Source organism: Tupaia chinensis, unplaced genomic scaffold (assembly GCF_000334495.1).
Source record: "Tupaia chinensis unplaced genomic scaffold, TupChi_1.0 Scaffold146828_1, whole genome shotgun sequence".
Taxonomy (NCBI): Eukaryota; Metazoa; Chordata; class Mammalia; order Scandentia; family Tupaiidae; genus Tupaia; species Tupaia belangeri.
This window is the reverse complement of record NW_006206682.1, coordinates 828999-844810: the sequence shown is the minus strand read 5'-3', so window position 1 is coordinate 844810 and position 15812 is coordinate 828999. Positions and strand designations below refer to the sequence as shown.

The 15812-nt window shown below is 45.9% G+C and overlaps 1 protein-coding gene across 1 annotated transcript in view; it reads right to left on the bottom strand.

Moving 5' to 3' along the window:
- Positions 1-3412: 3412 nt before the first annotated feature.
- Positions 3413-15812, bottom strand: part of CFAP20DC (CFAP20 domain containing) — a 276467-nt gene continuing 264067 nt past the window's right edge. Inside the window, exon 18 of the mRNA XM_006169141.3 lies at positions 3413-3462. Coding sequence (XP_006169203.1) covers positions 3428-3462 — 35 coding nt within the window. The 3' untranslated portion in view covers positions 3413-3427. The remainder of the gene's footprint in view (positions 3463-15812) is intronic.

Sequence of the window (15812 nt, the reverse complement as noted above, 5' to 3'; positions counted from 1 at the left end):
ATTTATTTTAATTTGACCAGAGAGAGACACAGAAAGAGAGAGAAAGTGAGAAAGTAAGCCAACAGGTCCAGGACTCGAAGCATTTTTGGCCATGTAGGAGTGTCCAGGGTCTTAAACACTATGCCACCTGCTGGCCCCTATTACTATTACCATGAAAGAGAGAGAGAGAGAGAGAGAGAGAGAGAGAGAGAGAGAAAGCCACCAGGTCTGGGAGTCAAAGCACTGTCGGCCATGTAGGAGTCCAACACCTTAACCACCATGCCACCTACTGGCCTGGATAACTGGTTCTTAACTGAGGTGATTTTGCCCCACTTGGGACATCTGGGCAGCATCACTGTGTCCAGTGGATGGAGGCCAGGGATGCTGCTGCCTAGCGTACTATGGCACACAGGCCACCCACGCCACCGCCACCGCCAAGTAAGACTTACCCGGCCTGCCTAAATGTTGGTAGTGACAAGGTTGAGAACAGAATTTAGATATTAACTCATACGTAAGACAGGCTTGCCTTCTGGCCTACCTTCTAAGAGACGCGCTCTGTCTCTTTCCTCCTCTCTCTCTTTCCAGTGTCACTGTGTAAGCCGAGAGAATTACGGCAGAGACTGAAGAGCCAGCATTTTATTTCACTGTATCTCTGTTCTCCGACACTCCAGTGCTCCCAGCTCTGGACCTCTTGTGCCCCAGGCATAAAATCTGTGAGATTTGAACGTCTACCACTTGATGCCGTATAAAACACCCCGAGTATGATCTGACAAGGTCCTTTCCCAGTGCCCTTTTCTGCACAAAACCTTCAGGCAGTAATTCAATTTCAGGGCCTTTCTCCTATGAAAATAGGTGTGTGACGCCACCCAGGCCCTGGACTGAAGCACTGGGCATTTCCTTCTCTCAGAATGGATTTTCTTTCACCAAATATGAGCTTTAGTTAAAGAGACATCATTGCGTTTAATGATGGAATGGTGTGTTTTGGAAAACGGGGGCTGTGGCTGCATCATGATAATAATCACGGCCCCCCAGCCAGAATCACAGGCATGTGCATGCACTGTGTGCCAGGGAGACCTCAGGACGCGAAGCGAGGACCTTCCCATGTGGCCACAGCTATGCTGCCACAGCTGGCCTCAAAGATGTTAAGAAGCATGAAAGCAGGACATGTCTTGGGATCGTAGGCTGGGGAGGGCAGAACTTAGCTCCACAGGGGGCCCGTGCCTCCCAGCCACTGCCAACAATGGGCCACCCAGTGGTGTTGGAGGTCTTCTGGCTTTCCCTTCTCAAGCTCTGGCTCTGTTCTATGGCTGATCACAGTAAGAAAGTGGACTAGCTTTCATCACTACGAATGACCAAGTGGTCATCAATTCATCTCCCCAGGGCAGATGTTCTGTTGCCACAGAGAAGAGGTGACCTTTGCTCACCCTGTGGTTATGACATTATTTCTTTCGGCTCTCTGGTGGGTGTGCAGGAGCCATGTCACAAGGAGCCAAGAGGCTGAGGTCTGGACAAATGGCTCTGGGCAGACCAGCAGCTGTGATGGAAGGCAGGTCGTGCGAAGGTTGGGCATGCCAGGTTGGGTAACTGTCAGTGCAAATCACCCCAGCGGGAAGACAGAACGTCAGCCGCTGTAAAGCACTAGGCCTGAAAACCGCCAGCCAGCTCCAATGCGGGAGGCTTGCCTGAGGATGACAGCACAGGTTGGGGAAAGTCTCCATTAATTTTTAAGCCTTTCAGGTCCTGGGGGACCAAATGCTCACAAGGAGGAAGCCATTTTTTTGGCTCATTGGCTGCATGTTGTCCTGTGAAGAGTGGGGAAGTCCAGTCCAAGGGGAGACTCGTGAAGGAGGCAGACACTGTGGATCAGTCTTGTTTAGGGTCTTCCAGAGGGCATCTGCGTTTCAACAAGGAAATGCAGAGAGGGAACAAGAAGTCCAGATCAAAGGGAGACGAGTTAGTTACCAATGGTTGTCCTCAATTTATTGGTGTCTCTACTCTTTTTTTTTTAATTTTGGAGGTTTTTGCCATAGGGAGCATGCACTTGCCAGAAGACAGAGAGAGACAGAAAGTGAGAAATCACCCCCCAGGGGGGATGTCCACACTGCAATCCCTTCTCCTCCATTCTCCTCTCGGGATCTTGGGCATGCATGCACATGCACCCAGTGTGAGTTTAAGCTACCTGGTCTGGAACTTGAACCATGATTGACTACATGGGAGTCCAGCGACATAGCCATTATGCTAACTGCTGGTTCCGGTGTCTCTACTCTTGATTCTAGAAGTGACCAGCCCCTAGTATTGCCCATGCATCAATGGAGGAAACAGAGGGACCAGTTAGGAATGCTTTTGTGCTGCGCGTAAAGAAACACAACACAGCGCTGAGCTCGATGGAACAGGGGTTCTGAGTCCTCATTGTGTAGATCTCTGTTGGCAGTCCGAAGCTTATGGATTCCTTTTCAAAAGAATGATTTTACATGTATAATAGAGAAAATAAAAGATTAAAAAGAAAACCAACTTGTGCTCAGATTTTTCAGCCATCAAAGATAGCTGAGACAGCTGTCCACGAAATCCTTTTGTGAAATACCTCTATTTGATACGATGGCATTTCTCCTGGATGGGGCTGGGATTGGAGAACCTGTTTCCACCCAAGTCTCAAAATGCCTTCATTACATTCCTAGTTTGACAGCTGGTGTCTCCCCAGAAGATGGGAATCCACTTCTTGGCTCCTCTCTCCCTAAGGAATCAGCCATGCTCCCCTCAGTTATTTTCTCTGGGCAACGAGGCCGACAAGTACAGCCATTTTGACCATGGGCTCCGGGGCCACTGGAGACTCCGGACACAGTGCCTGAGCACCCTGCTCTGGCCTCACGTGTCCTCACACGTGCCAGGGCCATCCCGCTCCAGGCCCTTGTGCCAGTTGCCTTCTCTGTCTGGAAACCCCTCACCCCTCCTGAGCATTCTAGTCTCGTCCAATGCCTGTCTGGGGTCTTCACCGACTACCCGTCTCATGCAGAAGCCCCTCTCCCTCTGCGTCACTCGCCACCCTGCCCCCTGCTTTACCCTCTTCAAGCACATTTCGTCTTGGGCTGCTGTCTGTGTGCTTACGTGGAGCCTCCACCGTGTAAGTGCCCGGAGGACTGGGGCCAGGACTGCCTTGTTGCTGAAATGAAGGCAGGAATGAAGAAAGTTCTCTAAGTCTCGGTGTCCTCGTCTTTCAAATGGCTATGAAAATAGTGTCGTTGGAGAAGTCATGACATATTTTTGTTTCTAAGCACGATGTGTCGTGACTTTTCCGACATCCCAATGCCTTAGAAGGCTGTCCCTGAGTAACTGTGGTGTGGAAATGATGGCCTAGATAGGAACTCTTGAGACAGAGGTTTCGAAGTCTTCCTTAGTCCCCTCTTTGGGCTTCAAGGGTCAGCAGAACTCCAGAACCTTTCTAACTGCTCTTTCAGCTCTGTGGGTGGACAGGCAGCAGGAACACACCTGCGGACAATAAAACTGCTCAGAGGACCAGCACTGCCTCTTGCCCATTACTGTTATTTTGAAGCTGGCGCTTTGAGGCGTTTAGAACCAATGCACTCAGAGGCATTGCTCCAGCGAGGCATCTCGGCGTAAACGCATCGCCCCTCTTTAAGCAGAGGGTCATTAAGCTTAACAGTATCAAAGCGCTCCCTGTGATACACACAACTTCGTTAGTACGCACAGTAATATGGAACAGCCCACTCGCACCAAGGCATACATGTACGCTTCTCTTTCCTAGGCTTTGATTGACTTATCCCGTGACACCCAGAAATAGAGATTACCGAGGAGTTAATTATCTGATCTTAAAGAAAGGGCGAAATCGTGACTTGTGTGGCCACGTGGTTGGCGGGGATGGATGGTGGGGTAGAAACGCCTGGTGGGAATCTCATTTCGAGAGAGCCTTCCCTCATGTCACAGCTAGGTTATGACTCCTGCTTCTCCAAGAGCCCGTCTTTCAATCCACATGCCTCTAGGTTTATCTGTTTGTCTTCTGTCTCCCCATCTAGATGTAAGTCTCAAGTTGGCAGAAGTGGGATTACCCTAGTCACTTCTGTGTCTCACGCCTGACCCAGTGCCTGGTGGATACGTGGTGCTCAAAAACTCTAACTCTGTCCCAACAAATGTTCATCAGACCCCTTCTCTGGGCTGAGGACTCTAACTGCATGTGTATGTGCTGATGGACAGCATGCATGGTCATCCGAATCAGAATTACTGACCTTATACAGTTCACAGGCAAGGTAAGGAGATAGACATTAAAAGTTAAAAAAAAATTTTTGAGCTAGCCAGGTGGTGTGGTGGTTAAGGTGCTGGATCCCACACGCCTGACCACGTGGTTTGAGTCCTGGACCTGGTGGCTTCAAAAACATGCTGGGTGGGGAACCAGCAGTTAGCGGAATGGCTATGTCGCTGGACTCCCACGTAGTCGACCGCAGTTCGTGTCCCGGACCCGGTGGCTTAAAACTCACGCCGGGCGTGTGTGCGTGCGTGCCCAAGATCCCGAGAGGAGAATGGAGGAGAAGGGATTGCGGCGTGACCATCCCCCCGGGGGGTGATTTCTCGCTTTCTGTCTCTATGTCTCTCTGTCTGTCTGGCGAGCGCACGCGCCCTACAGTGAAACTCTCTAAAAAAACAAACAAAAAAAACCCAAACCAAAACAAAACAAAACAAAAAAACATGCTGGGTGAGTGTGTGCATGTGCTCCCCAAATCTCCAAGTGGAGAATGCAGAGGAATGGATTGCAGCATGGCCATCTCCCCTGGGGGTGCTTTCTCACTTTCCCTCCTCTCTCTGTCTCTTTCTGGTGAGTGCACGTGCCCTACAGCAAAACCAAAAAAAAAAAATGTTGAAAAAAATTCACAACTATGATAACAATGAATAACAATGAAGTACTTTAGTGTCATGAATGTCTACTCTGATTGTTGGCCCCAATCAGGAAGGTCAGGAAAGTTTTCCACAAAAAGCGATGTTGCAGCTGAGTCCTGAAGGCTATGAGGGCATTATCAAGCCCCAGAGGGGAGGGAGCAAGTAGGTGCAAAAACCTTCAGCAAGAAAACCTGAAATCCTGATGGCCAGAGAGGGCAGCCACGTGGCCCTGACCAGTTAGGAGGGAGGAGACGGACCATCTCAGTCAGGACTTAGATGCCCTGACACACTGTCTAACCCAGGGGTGGAATGAAAGGATTCTCCCAAAGATGTTCCCTGGCACCTCTACTTCTTTCCTTTCCTTTCCTTTTTGATTTTTTAAAAATAATTTCCTTTCCTTTTTATTCATCAAATTTTATTTGTTTATTATTACTATTATTTTTCATTTGACCAGAGAGAGAGAGAGAGAGAGAGAGAGAGAGAGAGAGAGAGAAAGTAAGCTGCCAGGTCTGGGACTCGAACTGTGGTTGGCTATGTGGGAGTCCAGCACCTTAACCACCACGCCAACTGCTGGCCTCTATTCCTTTCTTGACTCATTCCTTTCTGAGAACCAGGACAGGAATCCAAAATGGGACCACCATGCTCTAGTCATATCGTAGTGTAGGGCTGTCTTTTCCCAAGCTTGCCCCCACAACAGCTATTGTTCCTCATCCTCTCCTGAGAGGTGACCTTGCCATCGACCCCCCGAACCTGGGCTGGTATGAACTGTAACCCGTGGAAATGCAGAGGAAGAGAAGCTGTGAGAGTTCTGAGACAAGTTCAGAAGTGGCCATGCAGCTTTCTACCTGTTCTCTTGGAACCCTTGCTTTCTGGATCCTCCCCTGGGACCCAGCACCGTGTTGGAAATGGACCAAGCCAGGTGGAGAGGCACATGGAGAGTCTCCAGCAACAGCCCCAGCTGAAGTCTAGCTTCAGGTCACCCAGCTCAGGAACTAGACTGCAAGAAGCCACCTCTGGGTGATTCTAGCTGTCAGATGTTGTCACCTCTCCCCATTTGAGTCTTTGTGGCTGAGGTCCCAGACATTATGAAGCTAAGTTAAGCTGTTCCCAGATTAATCCTTGAGCATAACACCATGGCCATGTCTTTCACCACTGAAGCTTGGGGTTGCTTGTTTTGCGGCAACAGATACCCAGAACATGTTAAAGGAGCCAAGGGCAGCAGGTGGCAGCTGGGTCACCTGGATTCCTGTGATCAGACAGGAACACAGAGGTCCTGCCTAAAGGACTCGCTTCGTGATGGGGTATAAGACAAGAGAGAGAAAGTCTTCAGTCCAAAAGTTCACCTCTGCCTTTAAGGCAAGGCGAAAGCAGGTGGGGGAGAAGAGTGCCGTGGGCCAGTCCCTCTCAGGGAGAGTCCTCTTTTACCTTTACAGTGTGTGAAAGTCACCCACTGGCTGTGATTGTCTGCCTGAGTCCTTATTTAACTGATTTGGGGATTAGTTGTTTTTGAAAGATGCCCCGACTGATACACTTGCTGGTATTTTGCCAAGAGAGATAAACAGTCTCAGCTTGTACTGCAATTGGATTCGGTGTTAGCAACACACAGCAGCTGCCTCCCAGCAGAGCCGTCTGCCCTGAAAGGACCTAGGTGGATGGATTCAAATTCACCTTTCCAACCTTTACCTGGTCGGTGTGGGACACATGCGGCGGCCACGGGAGTGATCAGGTGATCAGGGTTCTCAAAGCTCCAACAGGGAAATCCCTACAGACCATGCTGGCAAGTAACCCATCCTGATCATCTCAAATACCAGGGCTTATTCTTTTCCACCGAAATATGGAAACAAAAACCACGGCTGAGCAAATGTTCACTTCTGTGGTCTTTAAAAAATGTTCAGACTTCAATTGAAAATAGAAATTACTCAGCACAATAATAAATGCTTACCAAGTGTTACTTTGCACATCAGGTGGTAAAACTGTAACTGTGAATAAATTGCTTATAGTAAGATTTTTTCCCCCCTTTAATGCTGTAGCAGCAGATGGGCTAATAAATATGCAACACGTTGTAATGACATTTGCAATTTCAGAGGGATAAAGGTTTCCCCCCTTTCACACAAACAAAATGCACAATCATCCAGTATTATACTTTTTAATGGAAAAACTCAAGTCATGTAATGTAAATAGCATCCCACTTTCAACGACTGTACTAGTGGAGCTGCAGTTGTAACATGAAAGAACGCATACGCTGGAGCTGGAGTTCACGCTCTGTCTTTGCAAGAATGTTTTCTGTCTTGGAAACTTTTCCGACTTTGAAAATAGCATTCTTGCACCTAGCAACTGGGTGTGTGGGGGGTCATGAGTAAGGAGCAAATTTATATATACTCTAATTTTCAGGCAGAGCGAGGCACTGTCTGGGAGTGATGGAAGACCAGCATGACCCATTAGGGGAAACGTAAACCAGTTCATGAGACTAAGGACTTGGGACTGTGTCTCATGACTTCAACTTTGCTTTAGTCCCAGAATTCATCAAGTAAGGTACATGATATCTTCAGAGAAATAACTGTATAGGGTAAATATCAATACTAGTTTCTCCAGAGGAGATTTAGGCTCCAACAGTAGATCAGTAAGAATCAAGTTATGCTCTGGAAACATCTGGCCCTTAAATCTAAGCTCACTACAGTTAAGGTTTATTTCTTGCTCACATAGCAGGTTCACCATAGGTAGATGGGAGCACTTTGCTGACCACAATCATCCAGGCACCCAGGCTGACGAGATGATGCAGGTCTCTGAGCCAGAGGCAAAGGGAATTCTGGAGCGCCTACGCCAGGAAAGTGAGAAAAATGCCGAGTAGGAAAGTGACAACTCATTTCCACTCAGATTATCAGAAGAGATGACTTGGCTCCACCTAACCACAATGGGCCGGGAAGTGCAACCTACCATGTTCTGGGAGGGAGAGGACCGGAAGTATCGGTGAGTAGCATAGCCACCTTTTTGTTCACCAAAATCCATCCCACACTCTCTCCTGCAGGGAAAATACACTAGCCCTCACCCATGGGAGACATTCTCAAGTCCCATTCTACCATGGCATCCACCTCAGGAAGCAGGGTCTCAGGATCACAGGCAGTGGTCTCTACACCAGGTTCAGACACAGCTTCTCTTGCTACAGAGATACATGAACCAGAAAGACAAGTGACATACAGCACCCAATCTGGTGGTAGAAGAGGGACAGAACTGCGTGATCATGGAGCAGCCACTTCCCGGGCAGTTCTGAGCATCAAAGGGAGATGGTGCGGGGCCCCCTACCCTGGCTGTGGGGAAGTTTCCTTCATTAGGTCTGGATTCTGTCGCTCCCATTCCATTGGTTCACCCTCTGGGAGGTTTTCCTTCACCTGTGATCTCCTTGGCCAGAATGAAGTGAGCACTGGAGGACATGCCCTCCTGGGGGCTGAGCAACTTTCTCAGCTTGCTTCCTACTGGAGGAAGGTGAGGGCCATGGGAAGTCAGAAATCTTGAATAGTCATAAACCAGACTCCTGGTTTATTTGGCTATACAACTTTTTCGAAAGCTTAACTGGCTTTTCACCTATTTGATTCCAATCAGCCTCACACGCCCTTAGTTACATTCAGTTGGACACGTGTCCCACCCTCTTTGACTTGAACCTGTTGGGTTTGACAGAAAAGTCATACTTTACCCTCATTTTCCTGGGCCCTTTTCTCCTGATTCCAGGAACCCATGCTGATGGAGAAACCAGCACCCTAAACATTGCAGGTGACATGGAGATTGGAAAACTGTCAGGTGGCAAAGTGTGCCAGCTCTTACATCTCCCACTTGAAAGTGACACACATCACTTCTGCTCTCCTTTATTGGCTGAAACAAGTCATGTCACCATACTTCACCTCCAGTGGGCAGTAGAGGGCAGGTGGCAGAACGTGGCTGGAGTGAGAATGAGAGTATTTGAGAACAGCACATGGGGCCACAATAAGTCACTGCATTTTGGTAAGAACGGAGCAGCATAACGAGAAGGCAAGAAGTGAGATTATGATGGAAAAGCCACTGATTATATGTAAGTAATCTAAATCCACGATGCCTGTTTATGGAACAATGTGGAGTGCCAGGTGCCTGCCTTGACAGTTTTGCATGGGAACATACCTTTATCCCATTGGGGAGATAGTTGAAAGAAGATTCGAATCTTCACGACAGAAACAAAACAAAACAAAACAAAACAAAACAAAACAAAACAAAAACAAAAAACAAACCCATCAGCCTTAGATAGAAGGATTCTTGCAAATTGGTTGTTCCATGGGAGTATGCAAAGACTAAATAATTTTAGTTTTGAGTTATTCAGCTCTCCTGCATAGGATGTGAAAGATGTCTTCTTGTACACTACTTGGGTGCATGAGGAGATTGGACAGGACATTGGGAGGAAATGAAAGAAAGGCCCAGCTGTAATGGCTCTTCTGTATGGCCATGACAGGCCCTAAGTACGAAGCTTGATTATCTGATGTAACTGAAAAGCCTTGCCATATCCTGTTGTATAGGCAGAAGAGCCAGAGGCTTCTCTGAACAGAAAACCACTGACCTCAGAAAAGACGTTTCTGAAATTTTCTTTTCTTGAAGTGTCTGCACCCCTGGTCAGTTGCAGTCTTGCGAGGGCAGTATTAATAACGCGAAGGGGATTAGGGTGACTCCCAGGATCCCAGAAACCAGCTTAGTTCTTTTCATGAGTCGGGAAGCTGAAAGCTGAATCCTGTAACACCCTGATTCTTGATATTTTCACTCCTCTGAACATGTGAGTTTAACTCTAGATAAGAAATGCTTCAGGTCCTGTTAAACTTACACACTATCTGTTGTGTTATGAATTGAAGGGTGCATTTCAGAACAAGTGGAGGGCTGATTATAAATGATCTTTTAGTGCCAACAAAAAGGTAGTATCTGAGGATGCCAGGTTACTATAGAAACACCAGGAAAAAGGGAAGAATAAGGATGCCCTGTGGAGAAGCAAAGGGTTTTTTGAAATGATACCTGTGTGACATGTCTAATGTTTTCCTTTTATTAAACTTGTAGATAATAGAACCAATGTTTCTAATATGCAATACCATCAATAACCTTGAAATGTATTTAGGTACATGTGATAATAAATTTCTGTGGACTTTTTTTTAATGTAAACTCTTTTTAAGTGGAAAGTACAACAGATAAATAGGAAAATCATTCTTCAAGCTGCAGCTATGGAACTAACACCTAACCAAGAAGCAAGGTGTCCTGATCACCACTCCTCTGTTATAAGCAATACAAATTTTCATTTATTTTTAGGAGGTTTTTACCTTAGGGCACATGTGCTCGCAGGAGAGAGAGAGAGAGAGAGAGAGAGAGAGAGAGAGAGAGAGACACAAAGACAGTGAGAGGGAAAGTGAGAACCCCCCCGGGGGGGTATGGCCACACCACAATCCTTTCTCCCCTCTTCTCCTCCTGGGATCTTGGGTATACATGCACACTTGCCCGGCATGATCTTTCAAGCCACAGGGTCCAGGACTCAAGCTGCAGTTGGCCATGTAGGAGTCCAGCGACGCAACTGCTATGCCATCTGCTGGTCCCAGCAATATGAATTTTTGCCATCACGACTGCTGGCCAGTAGAGCTGCCTACGCTGCAGTCAGGCGGTGTGGTGTCGGCCAGGCCTGACAGATCCCTGTATCACCCACCACTCAGGTAAGTCCCCGAACCTGTCGGTGCAACAATTTCCTAATTTACAAAGTAGACTAACGCTTATTTCAGAGTTTTCATGATGACTGCGTGAGAACACGTACACATGCAGTGTAGTGTAATGTCTGGTGACACAGTGAGAGCTCAATAAATGGCTGTGCTGACAATAGAGAGGATGAAGCTGGTCACCAAGAGAGTCATTTTCACTTGGTGTAAATAGCAGCATTTCTGGGGCAGAAGAAAGCATTGAGCGGAGTCCCAGTCTCAGGCCGACCCTAATGACCCATTAGATCAAATGAAAAAAGAAATGGGCAACTTCCCTTTGATATATAAACTGAAGGAACTGTCAAATCCAGCTCAGAAGTGCTAAGCAGCTCATAGGAATGCACTTGCAAAACCACTGAACTCTGCATATAACTTCAAGTAGGAATCGTCGTGTTAATGATATAGACGGTGTTTTTGGGATGTGACTGTGTGGCAGAATGATACCAGAGCCTTGAGTGCTACAGGATCAATCAAAGGATGGCTTAAATGCTCTCTGTGACTTTAGGTAGATGAACTGATAACTTTCAGAAAGCACTGCAAGAAATTCATAGTACACACTATTTTAGAAGCTGGCGTCTATGATTTTTTTTACAGTTTGGTATTGGGAATGGAAATCCAGCCTGATGGTGTTGGAATTAGTAGGAGAGTAAAGAGAGAAAGGAGAAAAACTTGTTTCTCACTCTCACGGGTTTATAACACCCAACATGGCATGAAAGCCGTGGCAAAAGCAGCTCACCAGGGGGATTGTGAATTTCCCTCCTAGTCTCAGTTGTCAAAGGCAGCAAACACCTCCAAAAATGGATGGAAAATTGTGGTTCTGAAGACACTGATACTTCTTTGGCAATGTGCTCAGTGTCTGTAACTTGTGATTAAGATCTGGGTAGAAATTTGGGGGGAAACATTTGTAGGGAATGGCTGACCTCCTGAATAGGAAATAAAGGCAAAGTCAAAGAGGATTGCTTCTGTAACTTTTTAACATAATCTTATCCAATTAGAAAAAATTAATTAACTTTGCCTAAGTAAAAGAGGGGCAGTCAGAACTGATAAAAAATCGGGATTGCTGACTCTGTGTAAACAAACATACTTCAATTATCTCAAATATTTTTCATATATCCTAACGTAAAAGGTATATTGACAGATAACGAGATGATTTGGAATAATCTTATACCATACAACAAGGAATGAAAGTAAAGAAAATCTTGGGACCAGCAGATGGCATAATGGTTACATTGCTGGACTCCCATGTAGTGGATCATGGTTCGAGTCCCAGACCTGGAGGCTTAAAACTCACATAGGGTGCATGTGTGTGCATGCCCAAAATCCTGAGGTGAATGAAAGAGAAAGGATTACAGTGTGCCCATCCCCCTGGGGGGTGAGTTTTCATTTTCTGTCTCTCTGTTCTGTCTCTCCAGCGAGCATGTTCACCCCATAGCAAAAATATCTCTTAAAAAAAAAGTAAAGAAAATCTTAAACCTACATGAGTTGCTTGGCTTGGAATTGATCATATCTGAAATCCTTGCTTTGAAAAGGGGCTGTTGGCTAGGCCTTGGTGATGCAGGTTGGGGTGGGGGTACTAAACTGCAGTGCAGATGGGAGGGCTACCAAATGGCAGTGCTGAAAGCCATATGGAACTAAGCCAGGGTTCATTTCCTGAGCTGACCTGAAAACATGCCATGCATGCACATACCCAGGATACCAGCAAGCTGGGGAGCTGGGGCAGAGGGATGAGGTCTCTCTCTCTCTCTATCTGTAAGAAGCAGTAAGATGAGGTCTCTCTCTCCCTCTCTATCTGTAAGAAGCAGTAAGATGAGGTCTCTCTCTCCCTCTCTATCTGTAAGAAGCAGTAAGATGAGGTCTCTCTCTCCCTCTCTATCTGTAAGAAGCAGTAAGATGAGGTCTCTCTCTCTCTCTCTCTATCTCATGTGTGCTTACATGTTCTTTTTTACAAGTAGGGTAAATAAACTTATTTATTATTATTATTATTTTTAAAAGAAAAGTAGCTGTTGATTTGGTCTTGGATTTTTATTTTACTTAGGAGTAAGACTAAAAATTTATAGTGGGGTTAATTATTAGAGAGAGAGAGAGAGAGAGAGAGAGAGAGAGACACAAAGACAGTGAGAGGGAAAGTGAGAACCCCCCCGGGGGGGTATGGCCACACCACAATCCTTTCTCCCCTCTTCTCCTCCTGGGATCTTGGGTATACATGCACACTTGCCCGGCATGATCTTTCAAGCCACAGGGTCCAGGACTCAAGCTGCAGTTGGCCATGTAGGAGTCCAGCGACGCAACTGCTATGCCATCTGCTGGTCCCAGCAATATGAATTTTTGCCATCACGACTGCTGGCCAGTAGAGCTGCCTACGCTGCAGTCAGGCGGTGTGGTGTCGGCCAGGCCTGACAGATCCCTGTATCACCCACCACTCAGGTAAGTCCCCGAACCTGTCGGTGCAACAATTTCCTAATTTACAAAGTAGACTAACGCTTATTTCAGAGTTTTCATGATGACTGCGTGAGAACACGTACACATGCAGTGTAGTGTAATGTCTGGTGACACAGTGAGAGCTCAATAAATGGCTGTGCTGACAATAGAGAGGATGAAGCTGGTCACCAAGAGAGTCATTTTCACTTGGTGTAAATAGCAGCATTTCTGGGGCAGAAGAAAGCATTGAGCGGAGTCCCAGTCTCAGGCCGACCCTAATGACCCATTAGATCAAATGAAAAAAGAAATGGGCAACTTCCCTTTGATATATAAACTGAAGGAACTGTCAAATCCAGCTCAGAAGTGCTAAGCAGCTCATAGGAATGCACTTGCAAAACCACTGAACTCTGCATATAACTTCAAGTAGGAATCGTCGTGTTAATGATATAGACGGTGTTTTTGGGATGTGACTGTGTGGCAGAATGATACCAGAGCCTTGAGTGCTACAGGATCAATCAAAGGATGGCTTAAATGCTCTCTGTGACTTTAGGTAGATGAACTGATAACTTTCAGAAAGCACTGCAAGAAATTCATAGTACACACTATTTTAGAAGCTGGCGTCTATGATTTTTTTTACAGTTTGGTATTGGGAATGGAAATCCAGCCTGATGGTGTTGGAATTAGTAGGAGAGTAAAGAGAGAAAGGAGAAAAACTTGTTTCTCACTCTCACGGGTTTATAACACCCAACATGGCATGAAAGCCGTGGCAAAAGCAGCTCACCAGGGGGATTGTGAATTTCCCTCCTAGTCTCAGTTGTCAAAGGCAGCAAACACCTCCAAAAATGGATGGAAAATTGTGGTTCTGAAGACACTGATACTTCTTTGGCAATGTGCTCAGTGTCTGTAACTTGTGATTAAGATCTGGGTAGAAATTTGGGGGGAAACATTTGTAGGGAATGGCTGACCTCCTGAATAGGAAATAAAGGCAAAGTCAAAGAGGATTGCTTCTGTAACTTTTTAACATAATCTTATCCAATTAGAAAAAATTAATTAACTTTGCCTAAGTAAAAGAGGGGCAGTCAGAACTGATAAAAAATCGGGATTGCTGACTCTGTGTAAACAAACATACTTCAATTATCTCAAATATTTTTCATATATCCTAACGTAAAAGGTATATTGACAGATAACGAGATGATTTGGAATAATCTTATACCATACAACAAGGAATGAAAGTAAAGAAAATCTTGGGACCAGCAGATGGCATAATGGTTACATTGCTGGACTCCCATGTAGTGGATCATGGTTCGAGTCCCAGACCTGGAGGCTTAAAACTCACATAGGGTGCATGTGTGTGCATGCCCAAAATCCTGAGGTGAATGAAAGAGAAAGGATTACAGTGTGCCCATCCCCCTGGGGGGTGAGTTTTCATTTTCTGTCTCTCTGTTCTGTCTCTCCAGCGAGCATGTTCACCCCATAGCAAAAATATCTCTTAAAAAAAAAGTAAAGAAAATCTTAAACCTACATGAGTTGCTTGGCTTGGAATTGATCATATCTGAAATCCTTGCTTTGAAAAGGGGCTGTTGGCTAGGCCTTGGTGATGCAGGTTGGGGTGGGGGTACTAAACTGCAGTGCAGATGGGAGGGCTACCAAATGGCAGTGCTGAAAGCCATATGGAACTAAGCCAGGGTTCATTTCCTGAGCTGACCTGAAAACATGCCATGCATGCACATACCCAGGATACCAGCAAGCTGGGGAGCTGGGGCAGAGGGATGAGGTCTCTCTCTCTCTCTATCTGTAAGAAGCAGTAAGATGAGGTCTCTCTCTCCCTCTCTATCTGTAAGAAGCAGTAAGATGAGGTCTCTCTCTCTCTCTCTCTATCTCATGTGTGCTTACATGTTCTTTTTTACAAGTAGGGTAAATAAACTTATTTATTATTATTATTATTTTTAAAAGAAAAGTAGCTGTTGATTTGGTCTTGGATTTTTATTTTACTTAGGAGTAAGACTAAAAATTTATAGTGGGGTTAATTATTTCAACCATATGGGTCATATCTGAATTATTACAAATGTTGAACAAATAGAGATTTAAAGAATTTTTCTAGTGCCTTATTTTCAACCACTGGCCCCAAGAGTTTAGTATATGGTCAGTATAGGTCCTATTTCCCCTAACTGTAAATAAATGGGTAGTTTTCTTTATGGCTTATTGCATGAAGCTGATGTTCCCATTTTTTCCTCCCCCAAGTATTGATAAACATTTTTCTTTTTAGCTTGGTCTTATAAGAGAAAATAGAGAACTCTAACTTCAATGCATAAAAGAATGTACGTGTCCACACATCATTTCAGGACTAATGCTACAGCCACTGCCAATCACCAGAGGTCCAAACTTGAAAGCCCCTGGTCTGCTAGGCCCAGGCATTATGCCTGAACATTAGAATCACGACAGCAAACATTTATTGGGTGCTTGCTAAGTGCTAAGTCCTTTTCCATGGGTAGTTCATTTGTTGGCATCTTGGGTGTCTCCAAGTTCTCCAGCTTGCTGAGCTCTAACTGTCCTTTAAGATTGTAGGGCAAAATGAGATGTGGTCTCACCTCACATGTTGTCCCTTTTGCACTGTGTAAAATCCCACTGGCAGGGAAGGGTCTGCGTCTTCCACGTTCCCTCTGATGTGGTTTTTGCCTTACTGGTTTCTTGACCTCACTCCTACCTTCCCTTCCCACTCTCACCCTCTCCTTTCTGCACCATGACACCTCCCTGTATATCAACTGTCTTAATTCCAAAGCACCTTGCGCT